The following is a 26,489-nucleotide window of genomic DNA, read 5'->3' as shown; positions in this document are numbered from 1 at the left end:
CAAGACAGGGTTTTGGGGTGAAGGAAAGACAACATTCAATATATTGACAGAAGAGAAAGTAGCAGACTTCTGGTCTTAAGGACTACCACCCTCCTGGATGCAGATGTTTTGGACTTATAAAGAGGCTGCAAGGAAGAGGGCACTGGTATGGCAATGTCATGAAAGAGTTGCAGGTCCCTGGAGTCAGGCACCAAGCCTTGTTTCATCACAGTCTTTGTTGAGATCCATAGGTGGTGAGATTAGATCTAGCCTGACTAGGTCCTCCTGCTCTGCAAAAGAAGTTGAGATAAGGAACGAAGCAATTTGTGTTACATTTAGTAGCAAAATTTGCTGGCTTGTGTTATTTCATAGCTGGTTACAGTTGAATTGTCATTCCTTTGCTGGAAGAAGCACTAACCTCCTGTTGTCTTGGATACCCAGGTGACAGGCGGAGTCTGGAATTTCAGCCGAATTTGCTGCGATGTTTTTGTCACCCTGGATGTCATGATGTGTACAGCCAGCATCTTGAACCTCTGTGCCATCAGCATAGACAGGTAGGTCTGGGATTCCCCTTCTAGATGGGGGTGTGGGTATGTGGGGGGGGGCAGAGGTGTTGCATTTGAGGGCCCTGGGGTTACTCCCAAGTAGAACTTGCCACCGGGAAGTTTTCTTTCCAATTGTAGTTTGCAGGCAAGAAGAACCCATGCAAGTGGAGAATAGTTATCCCATGAGCTTTCCAGCCTTCCTGCTCTTGTAGGCCTCTGAAGAGGATCCTAGCTCTGCTTTTCCACCCTCCTTTGGGGTCTTTGAGATCTCTAATTGGAAGGAAATGGGACAGGGGGAGGGGAGGACAAGAGGGGAGCTGATGTGGGTTGCCGAGAAAGTTGCCTATTGTTTTGCTTGCTTGTCCTTGATGAAGATAGGGAAGGAGAGATGAGGAGAGAGAGAAATGGAAGAAGAGAGGCAGATACGGGTATATTTAGAGGATGATGAAAGGAGAGAGAAAGGCAATTTTAGAAAAACATGCCTGTAATCTCTGTTTTTCCCTCCTAGAGTTTAAGAAACACTATCAGAATTATTCTCCCAGAAGGAAAACTTTAATGTCTGATGTTCTACTCAAAACTTTCAGTGTCTCCTTGGCCTAGAGAATGAAAGTTAAAATTACCTCCTGCAATACTTTGAATATGACTTGGCTTCTGAATTCATGCAGATGTTTAAGCTTTCAAGTCATGAATTAATGGTACTTAATCCAATAGTGACTTTTAGGGGATGGGATTCATGGGAAGTTCTTGGGTCATTGGGGGTGGGCCCCAATTCTCTCAAGAGGTTAGTAATAAAAGCCCAAGTTGGGGGCCAGCCTCTCTCTCTCTCTCTCTCTCTCTCTCTCTCTCCTTCCTGGCTTCCCTCTTGCTTTGCTTGTGCTCTACCACTGCCAGCTGCCACCCTTAGAGGCTAAACCACTGGGTTACACAGTCTTGGACTTGAACCTCTAACACTGTGATAAACCTTTTCTCTTTGTAAAGTTAGTTCCCTTGGGTATTTTCTTATAGATTTGAAAAGTTAATTGATACATCTCCATGGATGGGGATTCATCATTTTCCAAGTCTGGCCTCGTCTCAGTCTCACCTCTTTGTTGCCCTGTATCCTGCTCATGCTTCAAGGTCTATCACAGTGGCCCCCTTTCCAGAAAGTCCATCTGAGCTCCAGTCACTCTGGAACCCTCAAATGCTTTCTCTGTACCTAGGTTGTAGCATCTCCAGCCTGAGCTTCCAGAATTCCCCAGTGTGTCTTCTCTCATGGTTCAGTGCTGTGTGTTCTATAGCAGTTTTAAACTTGCTTTCATGTGCTGACATAAAATTCCGGGCAAAAATTAAATAGGCATAAGAGTCCTTTCTTATGGTGATGCCGTAAACCAACCAACCAAATGGATGGCTTTTCTACTCATACTGCTAGTTGGCTGGCTGGTTGACTGGAAAACTAAACAGCATATCCACAAAGCTGGAAATAATACCATTAGAGAGTGTGTTTAGAAGCAAAGGGCTATGACTGCGTAATTCTGTAAATGCATCAAAAATATGGAATTATACACACTTTAAATAGATAGATTGTGTGGCATATAAATTGTATTTCAATAAAGTTGTTAAAAATGCAAGAGATGAGAATTTGATAATATTTTAGCTCTAACATCCAGCGTCTGTGTGTCATTTCTGGACACTTACTACACATTTCCAAGAGTGCATTTACATACTTCACTGCAGTTGCTTTGCTTTACTGTAGCCTCACCAACTCAAACTTCCCACTAGACCTGACTCATCGCCTGTGAGTCTCCCTGCTGTGCCCATCACAGAGCTTTGAACAAAGAGTGTTAAACTGGCTCAGGGTAGCCAATGCTCCTACTACAAAGAGACACAAGGGTGTGGGAACAGAATTCAGCCATTGCTTCATCTGCCAAGCCAGGGTGCCCTTCCGCAGTTTGCCAGCCAGGAGGCCTTTGTCTAATCTGCACGAGAGCACCATTCACTGACAGCACTCATGCCACCACACAGCTCCTCTTCCACCATTGAACCCACAAATGACAAGAATAAACTTTGAACTGGCTTCTGTCCCACATAGGAAAACTCCCAGTAGTATAGAACAACCCCCAGAACTGGTTGGTTGGAGGAGTTGCTATAGAAACTTTTCTCAAGGCTTAGAAAGTCAATCAGTGATATCAAAGTGGGGAACAAAGGCGATGTTTATTGCAAAGCACAGAGCAAGGAGCTGGGCAGCTATCAGTTAACTCCCAGGCTCCTCCAAGCTTTAGGGGTAAAGGTTCTTAGAGGTAGAAGTTGGGGCCTGTCGCTCCCCGTCTTCGTGGGGGAATGACACTAAGCCCTGCCTAGGCTTCATATCCGTGTCACGGCACCATTATGTCGCTCCCCCTCTTCGTGGAGGAATGACACAGGACCCTGCGCTGTTCTTTCGTCTGCTCGGCCCTCCCCGGGTTTGCTGCTGGTTCTTCCCGGGTTGGCTACTGTCCCTTCCACCTCCGTGGAAGGGCAGTTCCCCCTGGCCACATTCCCCACTTCCGCAGGGGAGCGGCACACCGCCGGCCGGTTCTCTGGGGGCTGCACAGGTGTTCCCCTTAGATGTTCCCCTTAGGTGTTCCCGGTGCATGCCGTCTCTCTCCTCCTTTATAGTCCTCCTCCGCCAATCCCAACTCGGCTGCCCACACGCCGAGTACGCTGCTCTCCTCCAATCAGTAGCAAGTCCTACAGTTTATTGGTTGAACTGGAGGCAGCTGTGCGGAAGCTGTTTACTTCTCTCCCAGCGCCATATTGTGGGAGAGCAGATGCATAGAATAAGTCTTAATTCCAGTAACTCAGTCCAGTCCGGGCTGCTCCCCACAGGGGCCAAGCAGTGTGTGTTCAGCTCATGTCCGGATTCCTGTGGTTGGTCAGGAATATCACGTCCTCTAGGGAATTTTGATGATGGCAAAATGTCCCAGTCAGTCTGGGGGCTACAGGCAGGTGGTAATTACTCTTTGCTCAGGATTTGGGGTTCCTGGACAAGAAACCCCTTAAGACAAGACAGAACATCAAGATGTTCTCTAAAGAAGAGATCAATGACCTCATGAGTTCTGGAAGTCACACCTGGAAGGGCCAGTGATTAGGGACCTTGTGTGGTCAGCTGCACCATACCCTCAGTTCACTGAGTTAATTTCAGCTTGGAATGTGATGGTATCTAGCATCTCCATCCAGGGCACTGTGTAGGGGCTTGGTTTCACCAGGTTCCCAAAGAGACAAACCTTGCCTTAGACCCTACAGGGATGAATAAGGAGGTGCTCCCTTCCCTGCCCATCATAAAAGGTCATGGCAATACCTCTGTAACAAAAAGTAGATTAACAAGAGAAAAGCCTAACAAATTTATCTGATCGTAGTCTTACATGACACAGGACTCCTTCTGATTGTTAAGACCTCAAACATCCAGGATAATCTATTCTCACTTAGATCTGATGGCACGTGGAGAACCATGTGGAAATGTGATCATACCAACTGGGTATGATCTAATAGTCATAGATGGGCAGGGGGAGGCAGCCTGGCCTGTGTGTTCTGGCTCTTGTTCCCTCACTTGCAGCATTCCTTCTTCTCCAATATGAGGCAGAGGCGGGACTCTCTGGAGTGAGGATCTTAATTTCTTTATGGTTGGCTGTCACACAAAAAGACAGAGGGAAGTTAAGAGTAATATCTTTAGGCTTTATGCCTGGTTTTGGGGAAAAGAGATCCTGGTTTACTATGATTGCCTTTGGAGAGGAATTCTAGTTTTACTGTGGCATATTCCCCTAACCATTAGAGAACTTGCTATAGAAGCCCCAAACCTGGGTCTACTTGCCTGATGTATGACAGCAAGACAATCACTAACATTGGAGTGATATAAAAATGTAAGCATTTATTTGCAAAGTGCCAAGTTGCTGGGCAGTTGTCACTAAATGCCTAGGCTCCCTGAGTGGTTAGAGGTGAAAGTTCTTATGGATTGAAGTTGGGGCTGAGAAGTGTGTGATCAGCTCATGTCCAAGTTCCTGGGCAATCAGTGCTGCTTATAGCCTCCCATTGATTGGCCACTGTGCATTTCAAGGAATTTTTATGCTGGCCAAGTGGGCTTCAGTTGGTCTGGAGGGTTATCTGCAGGTGGTAGGTGTGTTCTGTCCCAGACCTGGCATTGCTCTTAAACAAAACCCCTCTGGACAATACTGGCCATCGAGGTTTTATCTGTCAGAGAAGCCAATGAGTTTTGTTTTTGTTTTTGGTTTGTTTGTTTGTTTGAATACTGGGCTGCTTTCCAAGGCCTGCTTCTTCTTATTTTTAAAAAAATATTTATTTATTTGAAAGTCAGAGTTACACAGAGAAAGGAGAGGCAGAGAGAGAGAGAGAGAGAGAGGTCCTCCATCCGTTGGTTCACTCCCCAGATGGCCGTAATGGTCGGAGCTGCGCCAATCTGAAGCCAGGAGCCAGGTGCTTCTTCCGGGTCTCCCACTTGGGTGCAGGGTCCCAAGCACTTAGGCCATCTTCTACTGCTTTCCCAGGCCACAGCAGAGAGCTGGATCAGAAGTGGAGCAGCTGGGACATAACCGGTGCCCATATGGGATGCCAGCATTGCAGGCGGCAGCTTTACCTGTTAATGCCACAGTGCCAGCCCCAAGCCAATGACTTCTTGAGTTGGTGATTAGAACCTGGTGGGGCCAGCTATACCACTCCCTCTACTCAGTGAATTTCTTCTGGGAAAAAGTTAATCCTAGAGGATGAACAAGGACACGTTGGGCTAAGGGGACAGAGAGGAAGGTCCTGGTGATACCTTCTTGCCTCTACAAAAGGGACATTCCTGTAGGAGTTGGGTCTCAGTTTCTACTACTTGCCCCAGGGGAGAATAGCAGAAGGTCAGAGCCAAACTTTCTGCTCCTGAGGCCTTCACGTTGGGGCCTGGTTTTCTGAGCCCCATAACCTCATTGGAGAAGGAGGCCCCCTCCTGGGCTTGCATTGCCCTATAGACCAAGCCTCACCAACCTCAAAATGGAGCCCCCTCCCTATTCTAGGAATGAAAACAGGCCTTGGAAAAGCTGTCTCCATTATGCTTCACAGCAGTTTGCAGTACACAGCATTAAAATCTGTTCATGTGATGCCAAATAGCCGGTCAATTCATGAAAAATGCAGTCATTCAGGCAGACCTTTGGTCTTCGCACAATGCCAGTCACCGGTCTGACAAACTTGACCCAATGGATTCAGGACATTTTGGTCATGAAGCCCCAGTCTTTAACAACAGGGTGGCAAGAGATAGGAAAGAAAAGGAACTGACAAAAGGGTTTTTGAAAGCAAGTAATACTATTGTCATTCGATTCTTAGGCACGGCTCTGTATGCTTGGATTAAGGCTGCCTTTTCTATTTTAAAAGGCAGAGCTGGAAGTCCTCTGAGCAGAAGCCCCCCGGCCCCCCGGGGGTCCTTGCCTCCCCTGCAGGCCAGCCGCCTCCCACCGGGTCCCGGGTCAGAACTAACTCAGGGAGAGGCCTGAGAATGTGTCAGGAGAGGGGGACACGACCAAGCAGTGAAAATTAGAGTCCCCCGCAAGGAGCCCGGGAATAATGCAAGCAAATGCATTCACCGGGGAGTTCTTTAAGTGGCTCTCAAATGGCACCCATCACACAGGCGAGCCTAAGCACAATAGGTGCCAGATGAGTCACAAGCACCTTGGATTTTTAGTTTGCATCTAAATAAGCACTTTATATTTGCAAAGGGCTTTCCAGTCCTTTGCGAAAAGCTTTCTCCTTCAACAACCCCACGAGGGGAGTTCGCAGCACTAAAGATTTATTGAGCCCCCTGTCCGACCAAAGAAAAGGTGCTGAAAAGCAGCCCTCACAGAGCTCCGGGGCTCATTAAACCCAAGCGGGGAGTCACAGTCCAGCCCTCCCACCCAGGCCAGCCCCTTGCTTCCCGCCCCCCCCCCCAACTGCCCGCTTCCTAAAAAGGCACCCTCAGCTCTTCCCACCCCCCACCCCACACACACACTGCCCACCCTCCCTGGATGGGGCCCTGGGGTGGCGATTGAGTTCCGAAACGGTAAGGTACTGTGGTACAGTGACGAGCCACAGAGCCCGCTCTTAGAGGGGGCGTCCTAGTTACTCATCTGCGCAGAGATGGGAAACACTTGCACACTGTCTGGCAGCCTCTTAGCCCAGGTGTGCTAGGTGTTCAGCCAACGAGTAGCCCCTGCGGTGGAGGTGGGGATGGGGCAACAAGGGAGGGGCCTCTGACCATGCCGGCTGCACCGCTCCAAGGGTGCAGTCTCCTTGGACCAAATGAGACGTATCAGCCATGGCTTCAGTGTCCTAGCGCCCTCTGTGCCAACTGTAACTTGTGTGCTTCTAAAAGCAGCAGCAAAAATAGCTACCATTTATTGAGCAGGTAGTATGCACCAGGCACTAGCACCTTCTTACCCATTACTGCTAACTCTCAGGACAACCCAGCAAGGTACACTCAGATGCTGAGGCAGACTGCTAGGCAAGCTTGCTAGGATCTCTTAGCCGGTGGGTGCAGGAGGAAGGATTCTAACCCCTCCGGTGTCCAGTCTCCTGCAACGCATTCCCGCCCTGACTGGTGCCTGTGGCTCTGGCTCTACCTCTTGGTAGTAATGGGAGCTTGGATAAGCCTCAGGCTCCTCCTCTGTTCAATGGACAGAACAGCACCTCCTGCGAAGGATTGTTAGGATTAAATGATTCGTGGTTTGTAAAGCACTTTCAAACAGCACCCGGCACATGCATTTGTTCGTCTGCTAAGTAAATAGATTTCAAGTTCCCGGATAATCAGGACTAGGAGGATGACAATTATGTTGACAACAACAGTCACACGGTTGTCTTTTGAACGTTTAATATGTACTAGGCATTGTGTTCAAAAACAGAGACATTTGACATTTCTAACACCTCAACGTGGCAGGAATCCTTGTTCCCATTGTATGGATGAGGAAACTGAGTCTCAGAAAAGTCAGACCACCGGCTCACGGGCACACAGGGAGCTGTCAGGGCTGGGATTCCAACGTAACCACCATGCCCGCGGCCAGCATTCTGCTCAGCCCATCGGAGCTCACACGGGCCCAGGGGCACCCGAGCGAGCGCGGCCGGCCTGACCTTCCGAGGCGGCCCGGGGCCAAGCTGTCCTCTCGTGTCTCAGCGCAGCTTTGCCTGCGGACCGACGGACGTTCGGCAGCAATCGCAACCAGAGGCAAAGTCGACTCCTCGGGTGGGAATCCGGGGTCGCCGCGGGGCTGCAGGAGCCGCAGGGCGGGGCTTCCCCTCTCTGCCACCCCACTGAGCCTGGAGAGCTCGCAGGTGAGCCGTGAACTTCTCACCCCGGCTGAGCAGGCAGAGTTCTTGCTGCATTATGGTGCCCTCCGATGGCTGATTCCGGAACAGCCTCCGTGCTTCGCTCACATGGCCCTCTGGGGAGCCCGAGTTATTTCGAACGTTTAATATTGGTTAAAAACGTACCAGAAAGAAAATGTAACAGTGGTAAATTGTAGTCTCATCGTTCACGTCTTACTAACCTAACAAGAATTCTTGGCATAGACATTTTCCCTAATGCAGACTTTCTCGAAGTTGTCTAATTGTAAGATGCACTTGCTTGTTAAAAACACACTTTTCTGTGCGCCTCTTCAGAAGCACTCTATCAAAATCTTCAGAGGCGACACGGCTCCCAGGCGAGTAGAAGAGGGAAGCGATTAAAATAATCAAGCTAGTAGGGAAGCTCGTGCAGGAAGGCGTGGTCCCCACAAGGCCTCAGAGACTTGTGGAGGGAGTGGAACACTGGGGAGAGACACCGGCCTCACGGGTGGGAGCCCTGGCTTTGCCATGGCCTGTTCCTCATAAAAATGGGGCCAGGGTTCCCTACACCTGCTGCTCCTTGAATTCGAGGAGCCCAAGGAGTTCTGGAACGTGAAGCCGTATTTAGGAAAGTATGCAACTCTGGTTGCTGGTATGCTGGAGCCAAGTTTGTGGCGACTAGCAAGAGCAGCTGGGCAACATGTTAGGCATTTCTGGAGCCGGTTATGCAGCCTTGGACAGTAGCTTGAACGGGTCAAAGTATTTACACCGCAGAAATTGGCAAATTAGAACATTATTTTTTTTTTTTCCACATGGAGACTCCACTGTTACCAGCACATCACTGACTGACTGGTCAGGCCCTTGAGGGTGGCTCAGCTGAGACTGGGCCAGGACAGAGCTAGAAGTCTGGAACTGTTAGGAAAAGAGGCACATAATAGAGAGGAGACAGTATAGGAATCTGCAGCCAGACCGAATTTATTCAGAGAAAATAAATTCGTAGAGGTGGTTGAGCAACTACCAGCATGCACATTGATGGAACACGTGGCAGAGGGCCCTGACCCCCAGGGCTGGACCTTTTTATATTTCAGAAGGGCTAGGGCTGGGGGTGGGTCTGGGGTGGGGGCTGGGGAAAGGGGTAGCAGGCAGAGCTGAATTCCTGGAACTGGTCTTTCAGGTGGCCTTTCAGGGCCTTGGAAACCTAGGGAAGGATGCCAGGGTCGGGTGTAAAGGCAATAGGGTGTGAGACTCAGCTGAGATCCGAGGGCGAGGAATAAATTCCAATGTTTATCTATCCTTTGGGCAATCAGCGAGAATGGCTAAGGCTTATGTCCTTGTTCCATTGGGAGCTCCATCTAGGTATCCCATGTAGGTGGCAGGGACCCAAGTATCTGAGCCATCACCTGTTGCCTCCCAGGGTGAGCATTATCAAGGAGCTGCATTGGAAGCAGAATAGCTGGGACTGCAGCTTCTACAGGGGGTGCAGGTGTTGCAAGCAGCAGTTTGTACACTGCGCTAAACACCTGCCCTCCATGACACTTTTAAGCTCCCTGGATATAGCTGAGTATACACATGGCTCAACATATTTTGTCTTCTCAGTTTCCAGAGAACCTGGAGGACAGAGTCAGAAGGAGAGACTCCTTGATCCCTTTTGTGCACTCAAGGCCTGGGGCTGAGGAAGGGAAGTGCAGATGTTTGGTGAGGAAGTTGAGTGATGCTCCCTAAACTCCCGCATGTGTGCAGCTCCTCTGCAGAAGCAGCACCTGTCTCAGCCTCTTGTGCACCTGTTATAGAGCATTAACGTGCACATTCCCTGTACAAACAGCAGAAAGTCGACTGCAATGAAAGTCACCACTGCAGGACTTGGCCTTGCACCATGATGGAGCCAAAGGTGGTTTCTTACTCAAAAGGGAGAAATAGAGGTCCTTATGTAGTAAGACCAAAGAAAGATCCCACAATCAACCCGAGGGAGGCTAGGATGACCCATATCTCCCCGGATATGCACACCTCCAAATCTTGTCTCGAATCCCCTCCTTGGCCTTGCAGGGGCAGACCAAGAAGCAGCTGGCATTGCAACAGACCTTCTCGGTCTCTTCAGGACTTCAGACTCTGCTGAGAGCTATTGGGCTGGGGCTTCAGGTATCTGCCTGGGTTTTGCTGTTAGTGGTGACCCTGGGGCACCTTGAGGAAGAGGCTGAGCCTTGAGTCCTGCTGCTGTTGTGGCCAAACAGCCAGGTGAGGGCCAACTTCCTCTGGCCAAGATGGCAGCTGGGCCAACGCCTTCCATGTACATAGTGTCCTTTGATGTAAAAGAGCCTGACCATTTTTTTTAAACATCTATTTTATTTATTTGAAAAGCAGAGTAGCAGAGAAAGAGAGATAAAGAGAGAAAGAGAATTTTCATCTGTTGGTTCTGTCCCCAAATGGCTACAAGCCCTAGCTAAAGTCAGGGGCATGAAACTCCACTTGAGTTTCCCACATGGTTCACAGGGGACCAAGTACTTGGGCTGAATTAACATAGAGCTGGGTTGCAGGAACTCCAACTGGGACTCAGATATGGGAAGCTGCTGTTGCAAACAGAAACCAGAAGCTGGAATCCAATCCACATATCCCAGGTGAGTGGCAGGGGTCCAACCACTTGAGCCAGGGTATGCCTTACAGGCAGCCAGATGAGAAGTGGAACTGGGGCTGGAAGCAGGCACTCACTCCAATATGAGGTGCAGGTATCCCAAGAGGAGACCCTGCTGCTGTGCCAAATGCCTACACCATCAACTTGTCTTCTGAATAGTCCCCCAGCCATCTCATCACGCCTATCTTGTCTCCCTACCTTGTCCAGGTACACTGCAGTGGTCATGCCTGTTCACTACCAGCATGGCACAGGGCAGAGCTCCTGCCGGCGTGTGGCCCTCATGATTACTGTCGTCTGGGTACTGGCCTTTGCCGTGTCCTGCCCTCTCCTCTTTGGCCTCAACACCACAGGTAACAGAGATGACTTCACTCCTGCACCCATGAGATGCATACACACCCGAGTGGCTGTGAGCAGTGCCCAACTCTGACCTTTCTGACCCCTTGTCAGAGTACTTTGTGACCAAATGAGAATACTACAGTTTGCAAAGCTTTGACCTTTGTTATAAATAAAATATAAAGCAAACTCTCATCAATTATTGACAGAAGGGTAAAATTCTGCCCCAATTAACGGAAAGTCTGGCTCATCCATATTTTGAAAGAAATGTCATTGTATCATTTGAAGAAATGTACTAGTTAAAAACTATGCTATATTAATAATTCAAGTGAGGTTTATTAATGAAAAGATAACAATTCAAAGCAGACTTCACAATGCAAAATGATATATCATAAAGGTCTTAGAGTAAGATGTATGTTTCTAATTTTCTACTCAATAAGAATTTTTTGTGACACTTTGGAATTAGTATAATCACAAATTACTGGAGTGTTTTTTATTTTTAATGTATGAAAATTCTGACTACGGTGGTTGGCATATGATACATTTTCTACTGGATATGGATGGATGGGTGAATGGGTGAATGGGTGGGTGGGTGGACAGACAATGGTGTATCTGAGATGTTTGAAATTTCGAGTGTATGACACCAATCCAAGTTTACAGCTCCCAGGATCAGGCACTTTGGTGTCTGTGCCATGTTCATCTTTTAGGCTCAGGAGTTTCAGGGGCCAAAGGCAAGCTATTGACAATATACATTGAGTGTTTGCTAAAAAAGAACTGTTAGGCTAGCATTCCTCTGGATCTTTTGTCCATTTGGATTGGCTCATTCAACTCCTACTAAGCCCTAGGTTTGTGAATTTCTGGTTTGTAGGTACTTGTAACACAACCAAGTGCTCATGCATATGCCAATACTTTGTGTAACAAATTACATATAAATACAGGCAAATCCTGACTAATAAATAGTCTTCCAAGAGTTACTAGCCAGACAATGATTCGGAAGTCAAAATACATTTAGGAAGACTTATGGAAGCTTAGGAGTCAGTAAAACCTGGGTTCAAACTCCATATGAATCCTTGAGCAAGTTTGTTGTCAGCTGTGAATCCTTGAGCAGGTTTGTTAACTTTTTTAATATTGATGTCTTTAATGGCAAATTTGGGCTAATAATGCAGTGGAGCAAAATCAAATATATTCCCTCAATCTATATGTCTAGTGAGGTGCTTTCAATATTTATTTTCATGTGTAGCACCCTAAAAATTATCCTTTCATCTCTAAAATTTCGTGTTCCCCATGAACACTATATTATTACATAGCACTGTATGTGTCATACCTCTTGCTACTCTTTGGGGTTATAATAAAACCCCAAGTACTTTTGTATGTGACTGAGGGAATTTTCAAAAATCAAATTTGAGTCTATATGAATTTCATTGTATTCACTGACTTAAAGTATTTATTTATTTACTTGAGAGGCAGGAGGAAAGAGAAAGAGAGAGAGGCAGAGAGAGAGAGAGAGAGAGAGAGAAACTGCAGCAGAAGCCAGGAGCTGAGAATCAGTCCAGGTCTTCCATGTAGGTGGCAGGAACCCAACCGCATGAGCTATCACCTGCTTCCTCCCTGGACGTGCATTAGCAGGAGCTGGAATCAGTAGCCAGATCCAGGGACTGAACCAGGTACTCAATTGTGGGATGCAGGTGTCAACCAGTAGCTTAACCATTAAGTCAAATGCCCACCCTGCACTGACTTTTTTTTTTTTAATTCATTTATTTGAGAGGCAGAGAGATGGGCAAAAAAGTAGAAAGAGACTCCCATTCACTGCTTTACTCCCCCAGATTCTCACCAGCACTGGGTCAGGGTTAGAACCAGGACCCCAGAATGCAATTCAGGTCTACCACATGGGTGGTAGGAAGCCAATTACTTGAGCCACCACTTGCTGCTTCCCAGGATCTCCACTGGCAGAAAGCTATGATTGAGAGCCAGAGCTGGAGCTCACACCCTGGCATTCTGATGTGGGATGTGGACGTCTTATCCATCAGACTCAATGGCCTGACTGCAGAACCTAATCCTACATGTTCTATAACCCCAGTCTATCTCCTTCATAGAGACTGTTTGCAATCAAATAAAGGCTAATTTGGGATCACATAAATAGATTGGCAGAGCACATAGCACCTGATCAAGGCCAGGCTTGTTTCTCTGCTGTATGAAAGGTCAAGTAGCCAACTTACTAACAACTACTTGCCTGACTAATCTACTATGTTCCCAAAATATGATGCTGTTGTCATCTTTGCATTACTCTTGACCATTCAATTCTTTGCTAACTGAATGACATTTTGCATGTACAATCACTTGGCCCATGCTTACACTGCAAAGCAACATCCCCAACATGGGGTTGGAGATTGACTCTGTGGCAGTAAAATTCCATTTTGGTGAGTGCTAAATGTGCTTTAGAGTTAGTTGGATGACTGGGGTCACTTTCTAAAACTTTTGTTCTATATGGAAAAGCATTCTTTCTCAGTTGGAATTGCTAGACCAAGGCTCTACTTCCCTCTGGTCAGCAGAAAACCCCCACCAATACCAGCATTTACTGGGCTGAGTGTGGCTCCTCTTACTCATTCTTGGAGTTTGGCATGGACAGTCTCTTACTCTCAAACACACACCCTGGTAACTGTTGAACATTCTCAAAATCTGACATTAGACAGAGCTCCCAGGCAACATCAACACTTAAATGAAAAAGAATGATGAGCTAATTGTGGCTTTGTTACTACCAGTGAGATCATTATTGCTTCAGAAGCAAAAGCCAGGAAAATCTCTCCAAAAGAATTTTCAAATGTAATTGAGGGTTCCTGCTGAGTCATAGTAGACTAAGCCTCCACCTGGATGCGTTGTTGGCATCCCATATGGGTGCTGGCTTGTGTCTGCTGCTCCTCCTTTGATCCAGCTCTCTGCTATGGTCTGGGAAAGCAAAAGATGACCCATGGACTTGGGCTCCTGCACCCACGTGGGAGACCTGGAAGAAGCTCCTGGCTCCTAGCTTCAGATCAGCCCAGCTCTGGCCATTGTGGCCATTTGAGGAGTGAACTAGCAGATGGAAGACCTTTCTCTCTGTCTCTCCCTCTCTCTGTCTGTAACTCTACCTTTCAAATATATGCATAAAACCTTTTTTTAAATGTAGAATTGAGCAGGCAGAACAGACCTGTGACGTAGCATGTACCCTCTCTCCTCTCTCTCATCTCTGTCTTTTTCTTTGTCTCTTTCCTATAAGTCTATTAGCAACACTATAGTAAGACCTCCAATTATTCATATATTGTATCAAAGTGTCAGGTCCATCATAAGAGTCCCATAAATGTTAGCAGATATTATTGCTGTTATTATTTACTAGAAGATTTTCCTATCCCTCAAAAATTTAACTACGCATCTGCTTCAAGGAAGAACTAAAAACTGGTCATTCTGCTGAAGGTCATGGAGTAGACCAGCGCCTCTGGCCAGCAGCACAGAGCAGGGAATTTGTGAGCAGAACCAAAGGTGGGGAGGCCCAGTCATCCTTCTCTGCCTCCATCTGATCTTCGCAGTACAACTTGGGTATCTTTTTTTTTTTTTTTAGATTTATTTATTTATTTGGAAGGAAGAGTTACAGAGACAGAGGGAGAAGCAGAGAGAGAGAGAGATCATCCATCCTCTGGTTCACTCCCCAATTGGTTACAATGGCCAGGGCTGGGCCAGGCTGAAGCCAGGAGCCAGGAGCTTCATCCAGGTCTCCCACATGGGTGCAGGACCCCAAGTACTTGGTGCATCTTCCACTGCTTTACCAGAAGCATTAGCAAGGAGTTGGATTAGAAGCGGAGTAACCAGGACTTGAATTGGCAGCCATATGGGATGTGGGCACTGCTGATGGCAGCTTAACCCCGTGAGCCACAGCTCTGACTCCCAGGGAGGCACCGCTGCTGACAGGGTCAGCTTCATAATCTTGATAGATGTGAATTCCTCCAGCAACTCTCCCATCTAGAAGGAAATTCCCAAGCCCAATATAAATAACTTCTCTTAGCCATTTCCCCCTACTTCTTCCATGGAGAGTAGAGGGGAAAGGGCAGGATCGTACCAATAGCAGGAGATATCAGAAGTAGCTGGACTTTCACTAAGAAATGCGCAAAGAAAAGAACTTTCTGGCTATGCTCTTTTTTTTTTTTTTTCAATGACGTGGGCTGCCACATGCAGTTGGGAATTGTTAGAGAATGTACAAAGAGAAAAGTTGAACTTCAGTCTCTTCCAACTTGGAGTTGCTGCTATCCTCTGAGGAAAGGACTACATTAGGCACCGTCTTGAGTCACAGAGAGTTCCAAGGCTGAACAGTGTTGCCTGAGCTCTCAGTGCACATCCTAGCACCTCACTGTCACTCACCAACAGCCCCTAACCCAACAGAGCCTGGTGTGCTGGTGGCAGAGAAAACTCGAATGTCCCCTAAATATGTCGCCCAATCCTTTGATTTCACAGACAAGAAGAAAAAAGGCTAGCATTTCAATTTCTGTTAAATCAACCAGCTATTGTGTTATTTAAAAAAAAAATTCCTGAATGAATAAACAACAGCTGGTGACAAGGATTTAAGAAATTTTGAAAGGAGGAAAAAATTTAAAGTTAAGGAAATTCTATCAGCTGGCCTGATTTTTCCTTTGAAAAAAGGAACTGGAAGAGTGCCATTGATTTCATTTTAGCAAAAGAACACCTCACTTGGCTTTTAGAGCAGGGGAGCCAGGGGGAACTTGGAGGCTCAAAAAGTGAAAAGAACAATAGAAGTACACAATTAAAAGAAGAATGGGCTCATCCTAAAATCAGATTCATCCAAATCTCCTGTCTTGGGAATCAAGTTGAGGTTAAATCCTTCAATGAGTTTGAAGTTCATGAATTTTTCAAAGCAACCTTCCTTTGGTCTTGCTGTTCTTATCACCGCAGGGCTCAAGTCCCTAGGTTAGCCCACAAAAGCCTTTTAGACTCCTTAGTAGACATAGTTATCACCAGCACAGCACTTTGAACATGGTGGATGCTCCACAATGGTTGGTTGTTCAATTAAGTCGCTGAATCCTCTGCATTGCCCTTTCCTCCTGAAATGTTGAGATTACTTGGGAAACGCATCTCTGATCTCAGGGAAGAAGGTGTAATCCCCTCCACCTGGCCTCCCCCACTGTCCTCCAGCCACTGAGTGCTCATCTGTACATTTTGCTTATTCACACTTTATTCACGGATTCACTCAGTAACTATTGCGCTGACAGCACAGATCTGATTCAACTAAATCATCAAGGCAAGTCTCAGCTTCCGGGGGCCTCACTGCCTCTTCAGAGTTCAGCAGAGAAGCCTACAGAATGGTTGCAGTGGGTGCCTCACTCTGCCCTGCCAGCCAGGCTGCACCCCCAGGCAGGGCCCCACTCAGAGGCCACCGTCCAGTGCCCTATCCGCTATGCTATCATATCATGTGGGAGAGGCCACAAAGCTTTGTCTAAGGACAAATAGCAATTTAGTTAGGGAGGAAGGAAGTGATGACAGTGCAAACTCATGGATTGTATACCAGGGCCTTTCTTGGTCAGCAACCCTGAAATAGTGATGCACTCTCTCTTTCTTGCTCTTATTTTTTACTGGAAAAATAAACACTTGCACACAATTCATGAGGTATAATGAGATACACGCATACTTACCTTTGGGTAGGGCAACCTCCTACTCCAGATTGCTAATTTCACCTTGCCCTCCTTGGAGGCAAGCACTAAGTTTCTTGAGATAAAATGCTTACAATAAACATACACATGTACATGTATGTGTGTGGGGGGGGATGAGTATGAACCAGTTTTACACACTTCTTTACACTTTTACCCTCTTCTGATCTTGGCTTTTAAAAAATGGTAGTTCCTAAATAAAATGTAGACGTCAGCCTCTCAGGCTCCAGAGGAGGATGGAGAAAGGTTGAGTGTGTGTGCAGCCACAGATGGAGAGTCCCCAGCACACCAAGGCTGGCCACAACATGAAGTGGGGAGGGGGCCCTACTGCCCCTCAGACCCCATCTCAGAGGGGAAATGTGCTGTGACTTCTTCTCATAGGGTGATAGGCATGGCCAGACGCTGACAACAGGGGAGCTAGTCCAGGGGAGGGGCTGACTGCTGTCCCCGGGGTTCTCTGGAGATTCAGAAAGACCACCAGCTGCAACCCCACCTCTCCCCAACCCCACTGTCCCCAGAATACCAGAAGAGGTCAGTTTGCTGACCATCACTCAGAGCCCTGTGAGCCATTCCCTAAAGGAGGCACACACAGGCTCTACAAGGGAGATGCCATGAATTTTCTCTTTTGCAGGAGAACCACAGAATTTGGGAGTAGAGTGTAAAGATTCTGGTGGCCGTGTTTTCATTCAAATGTCTCATTGTACACTGAGCATTCCCTCCTCGTGGTTCTAGCTTTTTTTTTTTTTTTTTTTTTTTTTTTTGAAAGTCAGCGTGACAAAAAGAGGAACAGGCAAGGTCAGGGCAATGGGGAGGGATTGATTTTCTATCCTCTGGTTCACCCCCAAGATGGCCACAATGGCCAGCAATAGGGCTGGGCCAGACTGAAGCCAGGAGCCAGGAATTCCATCTTGGTCTCCCACATGAGTGGCAGGGACTCAAGTACTTGGACCACCTTCCACTGCTTTCCACTGCTTTCCCAGATGCATTAGCAGGGAGCTGGATTGGAAGTGGAGCAGCCAGGGTTGAACTGGCACTCAGATATGGGATGCCAGCATTGCAGGCAGTGGCTTAATCCTCTGTGCCACAGACACCAGCCTCTTGGTTTTAGCTCTCAGCTGTTACTATCTCCCTTCCACCACAAATATTGCATCCTATAAGTCTCCCTCCAAATTCCCGTTCAAAATGATACCTTCCCTCCTAAGTTGGAAAAGTGAGGGCATGTAAAAATAATAACAATAAATGGTATTATTACTGCCATTTGTTATTAATTCTCACAACCAATGGACAAGATAATTTTTTATGCTTCTCTTCCTTGGCAGAGGAAAGTGCCCGAGATCACACAGTTAATAAACAGCAGATCTGGGCCTCAATCCTGGGCTGTCTGGCATCTCGGTATCTCAGAAGACCAAGAAAGGAATGAAGGGTCCCTGGCGTCCCTGCCCTCTCCCCTCAAGCTCACACCTGAGACCACAGCTTCCAAGGCCAGATTTTGAGTTGGAGAGACCCCAACCTCTACACCAACAATACTGGATGAAGCACAGATGTCCAATGAGACAGGGATAGAGGAAGGCAGAGAGTCAAAATCACAGAAGGAATATTGATCTGAGGGTCAGACAGGCCGGAGGAATGTATCTTTCCAGCTGTGTGGCCTTGAGCCACTTACAGAACCTTTCTGAGCTAAGTTGTCTGAGAAGAGACACAGTGAAGGCACCTGCCCCACTTAATGTTACCACAATGGTTAGGTCAGATAAAGCGTTCAAGGCCTGTGCTACAACACATCGCAGGTATTTATTTGCTTTCCTTTTCTCTCTCAAGATGCAGAAGTTTCAGGTCCTATCCTGGACATGAGAGGAATCTCAACATCTGCTAGGCTTCAGGGCTCTCCTAAGGGAGAGCAGCAGGAGCGAGGGGGCGTGTACAGCAGGGACAGGACCCTTCTGAGATCAGATTCTCCACAGTGACGATGTACTAGCCAGCCCTCTCCCACCCATACCCGTTGCTGGGGTTCTTGTATTCAGCCACCAGCTGTCCCATGTCCCAGGTCCGACACCGGAAAGCTGGCCCTGTCAGCAGAGCAACCTTCTTCTCCCATTGCAAACCAAGAGTTCTCTGGTGCCCCCGTGCCAGCAGGCCCTTTCCTGGGGACCGCCTCCTCCCAGTAGCCTCTGCCCTGTTTCTCTGTGGCACTCTCCCCTGCCTCCCAGGCCATGTTCCTCCAAGTGGCAACTCACCACATCATACAGAAAGCATGTGTCTATCTAAACTGCTTACTGTTTCAAAGGGCATGCACAGTGTCATGTAACTTTGCAGTCCCAAAGCAGAGCACTGCCTGGTATAATTGTTGGTGGATTTTCTTTTTAAGGGAACTTTGAGGACAAAGATAAACTAGACCTTCTACCATAAGGAGCTGATGGCAGCAGCGTTCCCCTCAGCCTTCCCCACCCTCTCTCTGCTTTAGAACTTAGAGACACCACAGGTGACATGAGACCGTGTTTTGTGTTTCCTACTGAAGTCCAGCACTCAGCCAATTGCTTTCCCTTCTCCCCTTCCCTCACCCACAGGGGATCCCAGCGTGTGCTCCATCTCCAATCCTGACTTTGTCATCTACTCTTCAGTGGTGTCGTTCTATGTGCCCTTTGGAGTGACTGTCCTTGTCTATGCCAGGATCTATGTGGTGTTGAGGCAAAGGAGACGCAAACGGATCCTTACCCGACAGAACAGTCAGTGCATCAGTGTCAGGCCTGGCTTTCCACAGCAGGTAAGCACGTGGAGCGGGGCAGAGGGAAGACAACACCCAACCCCCCGGCCTCCCAGCCTTGTGTCCAGCAATGCCTGCTTTTGCCTGTACTGCCACACTGGAGACAGATCTGACCCCCATTTTCTAATGTGCTGGTATTGGCTATGCTCCAAAAGTAGGCAATTTCTCCTTTCTTGGTAAGATGATAGAATGGTTTCTGGACTTTTTTGTCCCTTCAAAGTCTTTTTGTTTCCCTCAGATGGCCAGCAGACTTTCCACAGGGTATGAAGTGTTTTGTTTTGTTTTGTTTTGTTTGTTAAGATTTCATTTATTTATTTGAGAGGCAGAGTTACAGAGAGATGGAGAAACAGAGAGTAAGGTCTTCCATCTGCCGGTTCACTCCCCAAATGGCCACAACAGCCAGAGCTGGGCCAATCCAAAGCCAGGAGCTTCTTCCAGGTCTCCCATGTGGGTGCAGGGGCCCAAGGACTTGGGCCATCTTCTACTGCTTTCCCAGGCCATAGCAGAGAGCTGGGTCAGGAGAAGAGCAGTCAAGAGACTAGAACTGGTGCCCAAATGGGATGCCAGTGCCAGAGGTGGAGACTTAGCCCACTCTACCACAGTGTTTGCCCCTTGGGGTATGAGGATCTAGTGCAGCAATTGTACCATGCATTGCTGGTGGGTTCCTAGAGCCAACCTTTTGTCCAAACCACTCATTCCAAGAATCACTGGGGCCCATGAAGACCTGTTTTCCTTAGTAAATCTGCCTCTGTGCCAAGGCCCTGACCCACTGGTGGAATGGGTCCCCTTTAGGCTCTAAAAAGGAAAGTCATTGCCTCAGCACTGCTCTTCTCATTGCTTGGGCTTTAAATTCTGCTTACCCCCACCTCTGGCACCCAGGGCTCAAACCAGCCCTCCAATATGGATGCATGCTTCAAAGTGATAACTGAAACCACTGCACCAAAACATTGTCCCACAGATGAATTTTTGATGTCCTGAGGGAAAGCCAGACTCTCCAAGTTGAAGTCCCAAGGCTTGGACAGAAAAAGACTATTGGCCCCCATGAAGTAAGTTATGACTGAAGCTGAGGATATGCACTCCTTGCATTCAAAGCCTTTTTAGGCCAAGCAGCTGCCTTTGACATGACTCAACCCTTTCGAGCTTAACCCACAACTGTTTCTCCTTCACCCTACCCTAGCCTTCCTGTCTGCAGCTGCACCCCGTTCGGCAGTTTTCAATAAGGGCCAGGTTTTCATCAGATGCCACAGGGAAAATGGTAAGTAGGCCGTACCTTCAATCACAGGAAAAGAGTAAGAGGCCTTCTCCCAAGGTTTGTCTGGGTCCCTACTCCCACCCCAGATGGAATCTAGCACTGATCCCACAGAGATCTGAGAGACTGATTGACGCTTGGGGACAGGAGTCATAAAATGATGCTCAGACAGCACGTGGCTGTTGAGCTATAACCCCATGACTGGATCCCACTGCTCTTGGGAGTTTTATGAGGGTGCCATCCAGGGCCACCGGTTTAGAGAGAAAACATGGTAATGCAACACACGTGGACAAAACCAAGAAAAGCAGAGAAAGGAGACTTGCAAGTGTCCTACTTGCCATTGAATGTGGGGAGCCTTTTGCTTCTAAGTCCAGCCTGCTCTGCTCCCCCAGCTAACAGAGCACCTAATGGAGCCCAGAAGTGTTAAATTTAAGACCAGTATTTCTCTCCCTGATCTTCACACTAGGAACAAAACTTCAAATGCCCATAATGAAGATCTGTGTCTTATCCAATCCCTGAAGAGTTAATTAACCATGTTTTACATAGGTCCGATGAAGCACTTAGATTCTTGCTATACATAATAAAAAATAGAAAAACAGCTTAAATTTACCTATGGCAGATTCATGGTTTGAGGAGACCCCAGTACCAAAGGAAGGAAAAGTGTTGACTACAAAGGAGAGATTGGAGAGCCCAAAGGCTGCCATTGCTGGGAGTGTGGAGAACTGGGCTCTGTCCTGCCATCTGGAAGGGGGTGTCTGCCAGCCAGACACCGAGGAAGCCAGTGTTTCCCCATGTCAGTCGTGGAGATACTGATAAGGGTTTGCAGAGAAAGAGGAAAGATATAATCACCAGTTTGTAATCTTGGAAGAATCATTTCCTTCCTTTGGACTAGGCTATGCTAGATCCGGTGCCTCAAGTCTGAAATTTTAATAGGTATTCCCCAAAATGTGTCTGAAGTCCTGGTTTCAGAAATAAGAAGTTAAGTACTATCATTAGAAGTAATATCACCTTTAGAAGAACAATAGGTGTTAGTTTAATCACAAATAATTTTGGTTACAAATGGTCTTTCAGATAAAATAAATAAACTTATATAAATAGAAAGTCTCATTAAAATAAAAAGTAAAAAAAAAATACACTTCTAGAATCCCTACAAATACCACTGTGGAGCACAGTTTCAAAAACACTTCATAACCTCGAAGACCCCTTGCCTTGATTCCTTCATTCAACAATATTTTGAGTGCATACAATGCGCCTGAACCCTGTGTACCTGCAACACCGATTCTGTGAAGTGAGGAGAGAGACATGAGAGCTGCTTGTGGCTGACACTGACTAACATATATCAAAAAGAAATAGAAAGGAAAGCTGTCAGGAAGCTCACCAGCTTAATGAGAAGGCTGAGACGATGCTGTCCATGCCCGGGAATAATCTGGTTAGAAGTCCTGTGATGCTGGACTTTGAATGTCGCCACTGCTAAATGAATTCTGAAGTCCCCCTCTGTCATTAGTTCTAGTTTAGTGTCTAGGAGCGAATCAGTTCTAGCTGCCTGCAGGGAGGGCTGTGGAGTGGGCTTTTATGGTTTCAGTAATGGGAGTTGATGGAAGCGTCTGATTCTTCAAACAAGACAAGACGCATGGCTGTTGTGCCATACACAACCCCCCTACCCCCCGCCCAGACTCCAGCAAAGTTCCCACACGTTCAGTTTTCTACTCGCAGAGGCTACTTATCCCACATCCATTTTCCCAATCTGTTTTCTGTATTTCAAAGGAGGTGCAAAGACATTCAATTAATTTGCCCAAGGATATGTCTACAAAGTAGAAAAGCTGAGATAAAAATCCTGGGTTTTCTTTTTAAATGTTTTTTTTCTTATTATGGAAAATTTCAAATGTAAAAATGTAGAAAGATAAATATAACAAAGCCCTGAGTTATCAACTCATGGCCAATTGTATTTCATCTACCTTCTGACTTACATTCACTCACCCTTACTGGATTGTTATGAAGCAAATCCCGAAGATTATATTATTACCATGAAAATATGTCTGTAAGATTCTCTAAAAGATATGAAATATATAACCACAATATCACATCACAGTAAAAAATTAGTAATAGTTCTCTAATGTAATCAAATATCCAATCAATGTTCAATTGTCCCATTTGTTTTGTATATTTTGGATCGTTTGAACCAAAATTCAAATAAGGCCTATACCTTGCAGCTGATGGTATTGTTTTTGTTGTGGTTGCTACAATTCATTGTTGAAGAAAATGAGTCATTTTTCTTGTTGTGTTTCCCACATTCCCACATTCCAGATTTTGCTGCTACATCCCAGTGGTGTCATTTAACGTGTTCCTCTGCACAGCCAGAGCATTCTAACTCACAAAGGCCAGACTACGGTCTTCTGTTACCCTCCTCGAGAGGTTGTCATGACTGTCGAATGCTCTAGCCATGGCAGGTGTTTTCAGCTGTGAAGTCAAAAGCGGGTTTCATCTCTCTTAACTTCCCACGGTCCCACCATACTCTCAGATGCTCCCTCTGAACATTCCACAGGATAGTTTCCTCTTCCTTCTTTACATTCCCCTCCCCTTTAAGGAATATTCAGAAGACTGACAATGTTCCCAGAAACGTCAGAACCTTCCCTTGTCATACCTGCAGCCTCTGTCCCCTGGCCGGACACACATGGAGCTGAAGCGCTACTACAGCATCTGCCAAGAGACTGCCTTGGGCCCACCGGGCTTCCAAGAAGAAGGAGAGTCAAAAGGGGCGGAGGGGACTCGGAACTCCCTGAGCCCCACCATGGCACCCAAGCTCAGCCTAGAGGTTCGCAAACTCAGTAATGGCAGGTTGTCGACCTCCCTGAAGCTGGGCCCCCTGCAACCACGGAGTGTGCCGCTTCGGGAGAAGAAGGCAACCCAGATGGTGGCCATTGTGCTTGGTAAGTCTCAGTTGGCTGGTGTTCAGCTGGGCTGGATTAGGTGGGGATAGGTTAAGTTATAGGAAATGGGCAGAGGGTGCCAAGGTAACCACTTTTGACAGAAATTGGAAATCTAGTCACAGTAATATTTATAAAATGTTACAGTGCAATTGAAAAGGGTTTGTGTATAAATACTAGCTGTGGTGGAAATTCAAAAGACCTCAATTAAATTTATGGAGCTGAACAACCTACTAACTAAACCATATTTTGCTATCATGTGGAGTTATAATGTATACCTCAAATAATAAATTAAGATCATGAATCAATAAAAGCAACACGTAGTAGATGTTTAATAAATGCTTATGGCACTTATTTTAAAATCTTAAAAAAATATAGGGATGCTAAACATGACTGTCATGTGGTCTGAGAACATCTAGATTATTTTAAATACAGAGGAAAAAAAGACTGAGGAAAATTCACCAAGATGTCAAAAGTGATGTCTTTGAGTGACAGGTGGTTATTTTTCTTCTTTCTACTTTTCTATATTTACCAAGTTTTCTATATTGTATATAGAATCAATGCTAATTTTTGTAGAAGAAAAACAAGTTTATTTTAAAAATAAATTAAAAATTGGTAAGTCAGAGATACTGCAAGGAGTTAGTGAATCCAATTCAGTCTCTTCAGTGTCAATGGCAAACCCTAACTTTCTCGTACATCAGGAACTTTGCCAGAACCCCTAGCTATCACCTCCTTAGCAGCAGCAGTTATGTCATTCATGTCTCTAAGGTGTTCTCCATCAGCTCCTATGATCATGTCTTGTGTGGGTAGACATTAAATAAATGTCTGAATTCAACTGAGAAAGAGAAAAGACTACTAAAGAACTACCTGAAGACCAAACTAGAAGTTGGTTTAGTAACAAAGGCCTGAAATGAGTTAAAGAGGTTAGCATGCAGATTTTGCATTTAAAAAAAAAAAAGTGGCTAATCATACTTACTTCATAGGACTGTTGTAAAAAAGTAAATGCCTCTGTAAAACTGCATTCTCATTCGTAACAAAAGGGACAACCACACTCCTTACCCAGTTTCTTCCTTCCTTTGCGACCTAGGGGCCTTTATTGTCTGCTGGCTGCCCTTCTTCTTGACCCACGTTCTCAATACCCACTGCCAAGCATGCCATGTGTCCCCAGAACTTTACAGCGCTACAACGTGGCTGGGCTACATGAACAGCGCCCTCAACCCTGTGATCTATACCACCTTCAATGTCGAGTTCCGCAAAGCCTTCCTCAAGATCTTGTCTTGCTGAGAGAGGAGAGGAGGCAACACGCACTGCCCCTGCACTCACCTCTAGCTGCCAGGCTGTCGGACCCCTGGCCGGGGCCTGCTCGGAAAGACTGTGCAGTGTTCTCTGGCACATGTTAGGAAGAGGATTCCTGGAGCCAGGATGTCCCATGTGGCAGGTGTAACCCATTGCTTCCTCCAAAACAAACTGTTCGACCTCTCCAGCTAAAGTCTGACTCCATTCTGACTCAGTCTTCTAGTAGCTGGGGACTTCTGAGTGATAAGCAATAATTCTGAAAGAAGCTAACAAAACATGACTGTAGGCAAACACAAAATTGTCATCAGAGGTGTGACTCATTACAGTGAAGGAAAGTAAACAGATCTCGTCATTCTTAACTTGCCAGGGGTCATAGAAATCTCACCAGCAAGCCACCTTGCAGAACAGCTAATCTTTCTCCCTTCAGGCCTCTCAGTAACTGTTAGACTAACCCTATGTTTTCGTGGGGCCATTCCCTCTGGGTTGCTACTTCCCTTCATCATATCCCAAGATATGAATGGCAGGCCAGGACTTCTACCTCTGTAGAATCTTCTTGGCTACTTTTGGTGAGGGAGACTCCTCCCCCAAAGAAGATGATGTCCCGCACTGGGACTTGGGCTTTGCTGCAAACCTTGATATGCTTGCATTTTAATTTTAGTTCCCACTAGGAAGGCTGTTCAATTCCTTTCTCTTGCCCGCTTGAGGCAGTCTCAGTTCCAGGTTCTAGAGTTTTTGCAGACAGGAAAGTCAACTGAAGAGGAAAGGGCAAGTCCCAACCCACGAAGTTTCCTACTGGGGTGTCTGTGCTTAGCAATAGTTTCAGACCCTGCATCTCACTAAGTAGTAAAAGTCTGCAGGGTGCCATTTGCCTGTCCATGTTCTGGATGTACAACAATGAGTATGACAGTTCCTGAATCAAGGAGCTCCCTTCCTGCTCCTCTGTTTGCCCATGTACTTGTCCAAGGGTGGCAGGGACTCACGTGGACTGTCCCTGGGCCTCAGAACTGAGGGCGCCGGGCAGCCTGGCTATCCAAGGCCAGCATATGGACAGTCTTTGTAAAGCACTAGTGAAGATCCTAAACATCATACCCCTACAGCTGAGATGAAAGATTTAATAGGAATAATTTGTAAATGTCATTTGAAATTGCATTTAGGAGAAACGTAAGTATTCTCACCATTTACCCTCTCATTTACAGAAGCTATTTTCTATTGATTGCAGATTCAAGATAAAATTTATGGATAATTTAGGAAATGTCATCGTGAACTTCAGAAAATTTGCCTTTAAGGATTGTTAGTATATAGACTTGATAGATGCCTGCCACGCTGCTGTTAAAACTTAGAGTACACAGGACTGCATAGGAACGCAAGGCCTCCCTCACCCTACCTCTACTTCTCTAACCCTTAAGTATATATTAAGACATATATATACACATATATATACACCTCTAGTGAGCTAGTTACTTGTTAATTCTGAATGCTTTTAATGCCAGCATTTTAAAAATGCTATTATCTATAATAATACTGACATTGTAAGTTGGCAGGAAAATTCTACCTGCTCACTAGTTCTTGTACCTTGTGCCATTTAGCTCAGTGGGTTTATGGTGCAAGCAAAGCTGGATCCTGAGACAAAAGGTGCAAAAGTAAAAATACATGATTCCTAGCTTTTGCATTAAAAATAATAGAAAACTGGTGACATAGTTGGATAAACAATCATAGAATTCCATATAAAAATCGAAGTTCTAAAGGTAGAAACATGAATAGCATTAGTATTAGTATATTTATGAGGAAGAATG

The 26,489-nt window shown here is 46.4% G+C and overlaps 1 protein-coding gene across 1 annotated transcript in view; it reads left to right on the top strand.

The window, feature by feature from the left end:
- Positions 1-25,035, top strand: part of DRD3 (dopamine receptor D3) — a 40,402-nt gene extending 15,367 nt beyond the window's left edge. The window contains exons 2-7 of the mRNA XM_089331683.1: positions 421-533; positions 10,657-10,799; positions 19,031-19,227; positions 20,405-20,482; positions 23,124-23,403; positions 24,488-25,035. Of these exons, the coding sequence (XP_089187809.1) occupies positions 421-533; positions 10,657-10,799; positions 19,031-19,227; positions 20,405-20,482; positions 23,124-23,403; positions 24,488-24,684 (1,008 nt within the window). The 3' untranslated portion in view covers positions 24,685-25,035. The remainder of the gene's footprint in view (positions 1-420; positions 534-10,656; positions 10,800-19,030; positions 19,228-20,404; positions 20,483-23,123; positions 23,404-24,487) is intronic.
- The last annotated feature ends 1,454 nt before the right edge of the window (positions 25,036-26,489 follow it).

This window comes from Oryctolagus cuniculus, chromosome 4 (genome assembly GCF_051225735.1).
Source record: "Oryctolagus cuniculus isolate XC-2025 breed Fujian yellow rabbit chromosome 4, ASM5122573v1, whole genome shotgun sequence".
NCBI lineage: Eukaryota > Metazoa > Chordata > Mammalia > Lagomorpha > Leporidae > Oryctolagus > Oryctolagus cuniculus.
The sequence above is the reverse complement of the archived record's forward strand: the minus strand, read 5'-3'. Positions and strand labels throughout refer to the sequence as shown.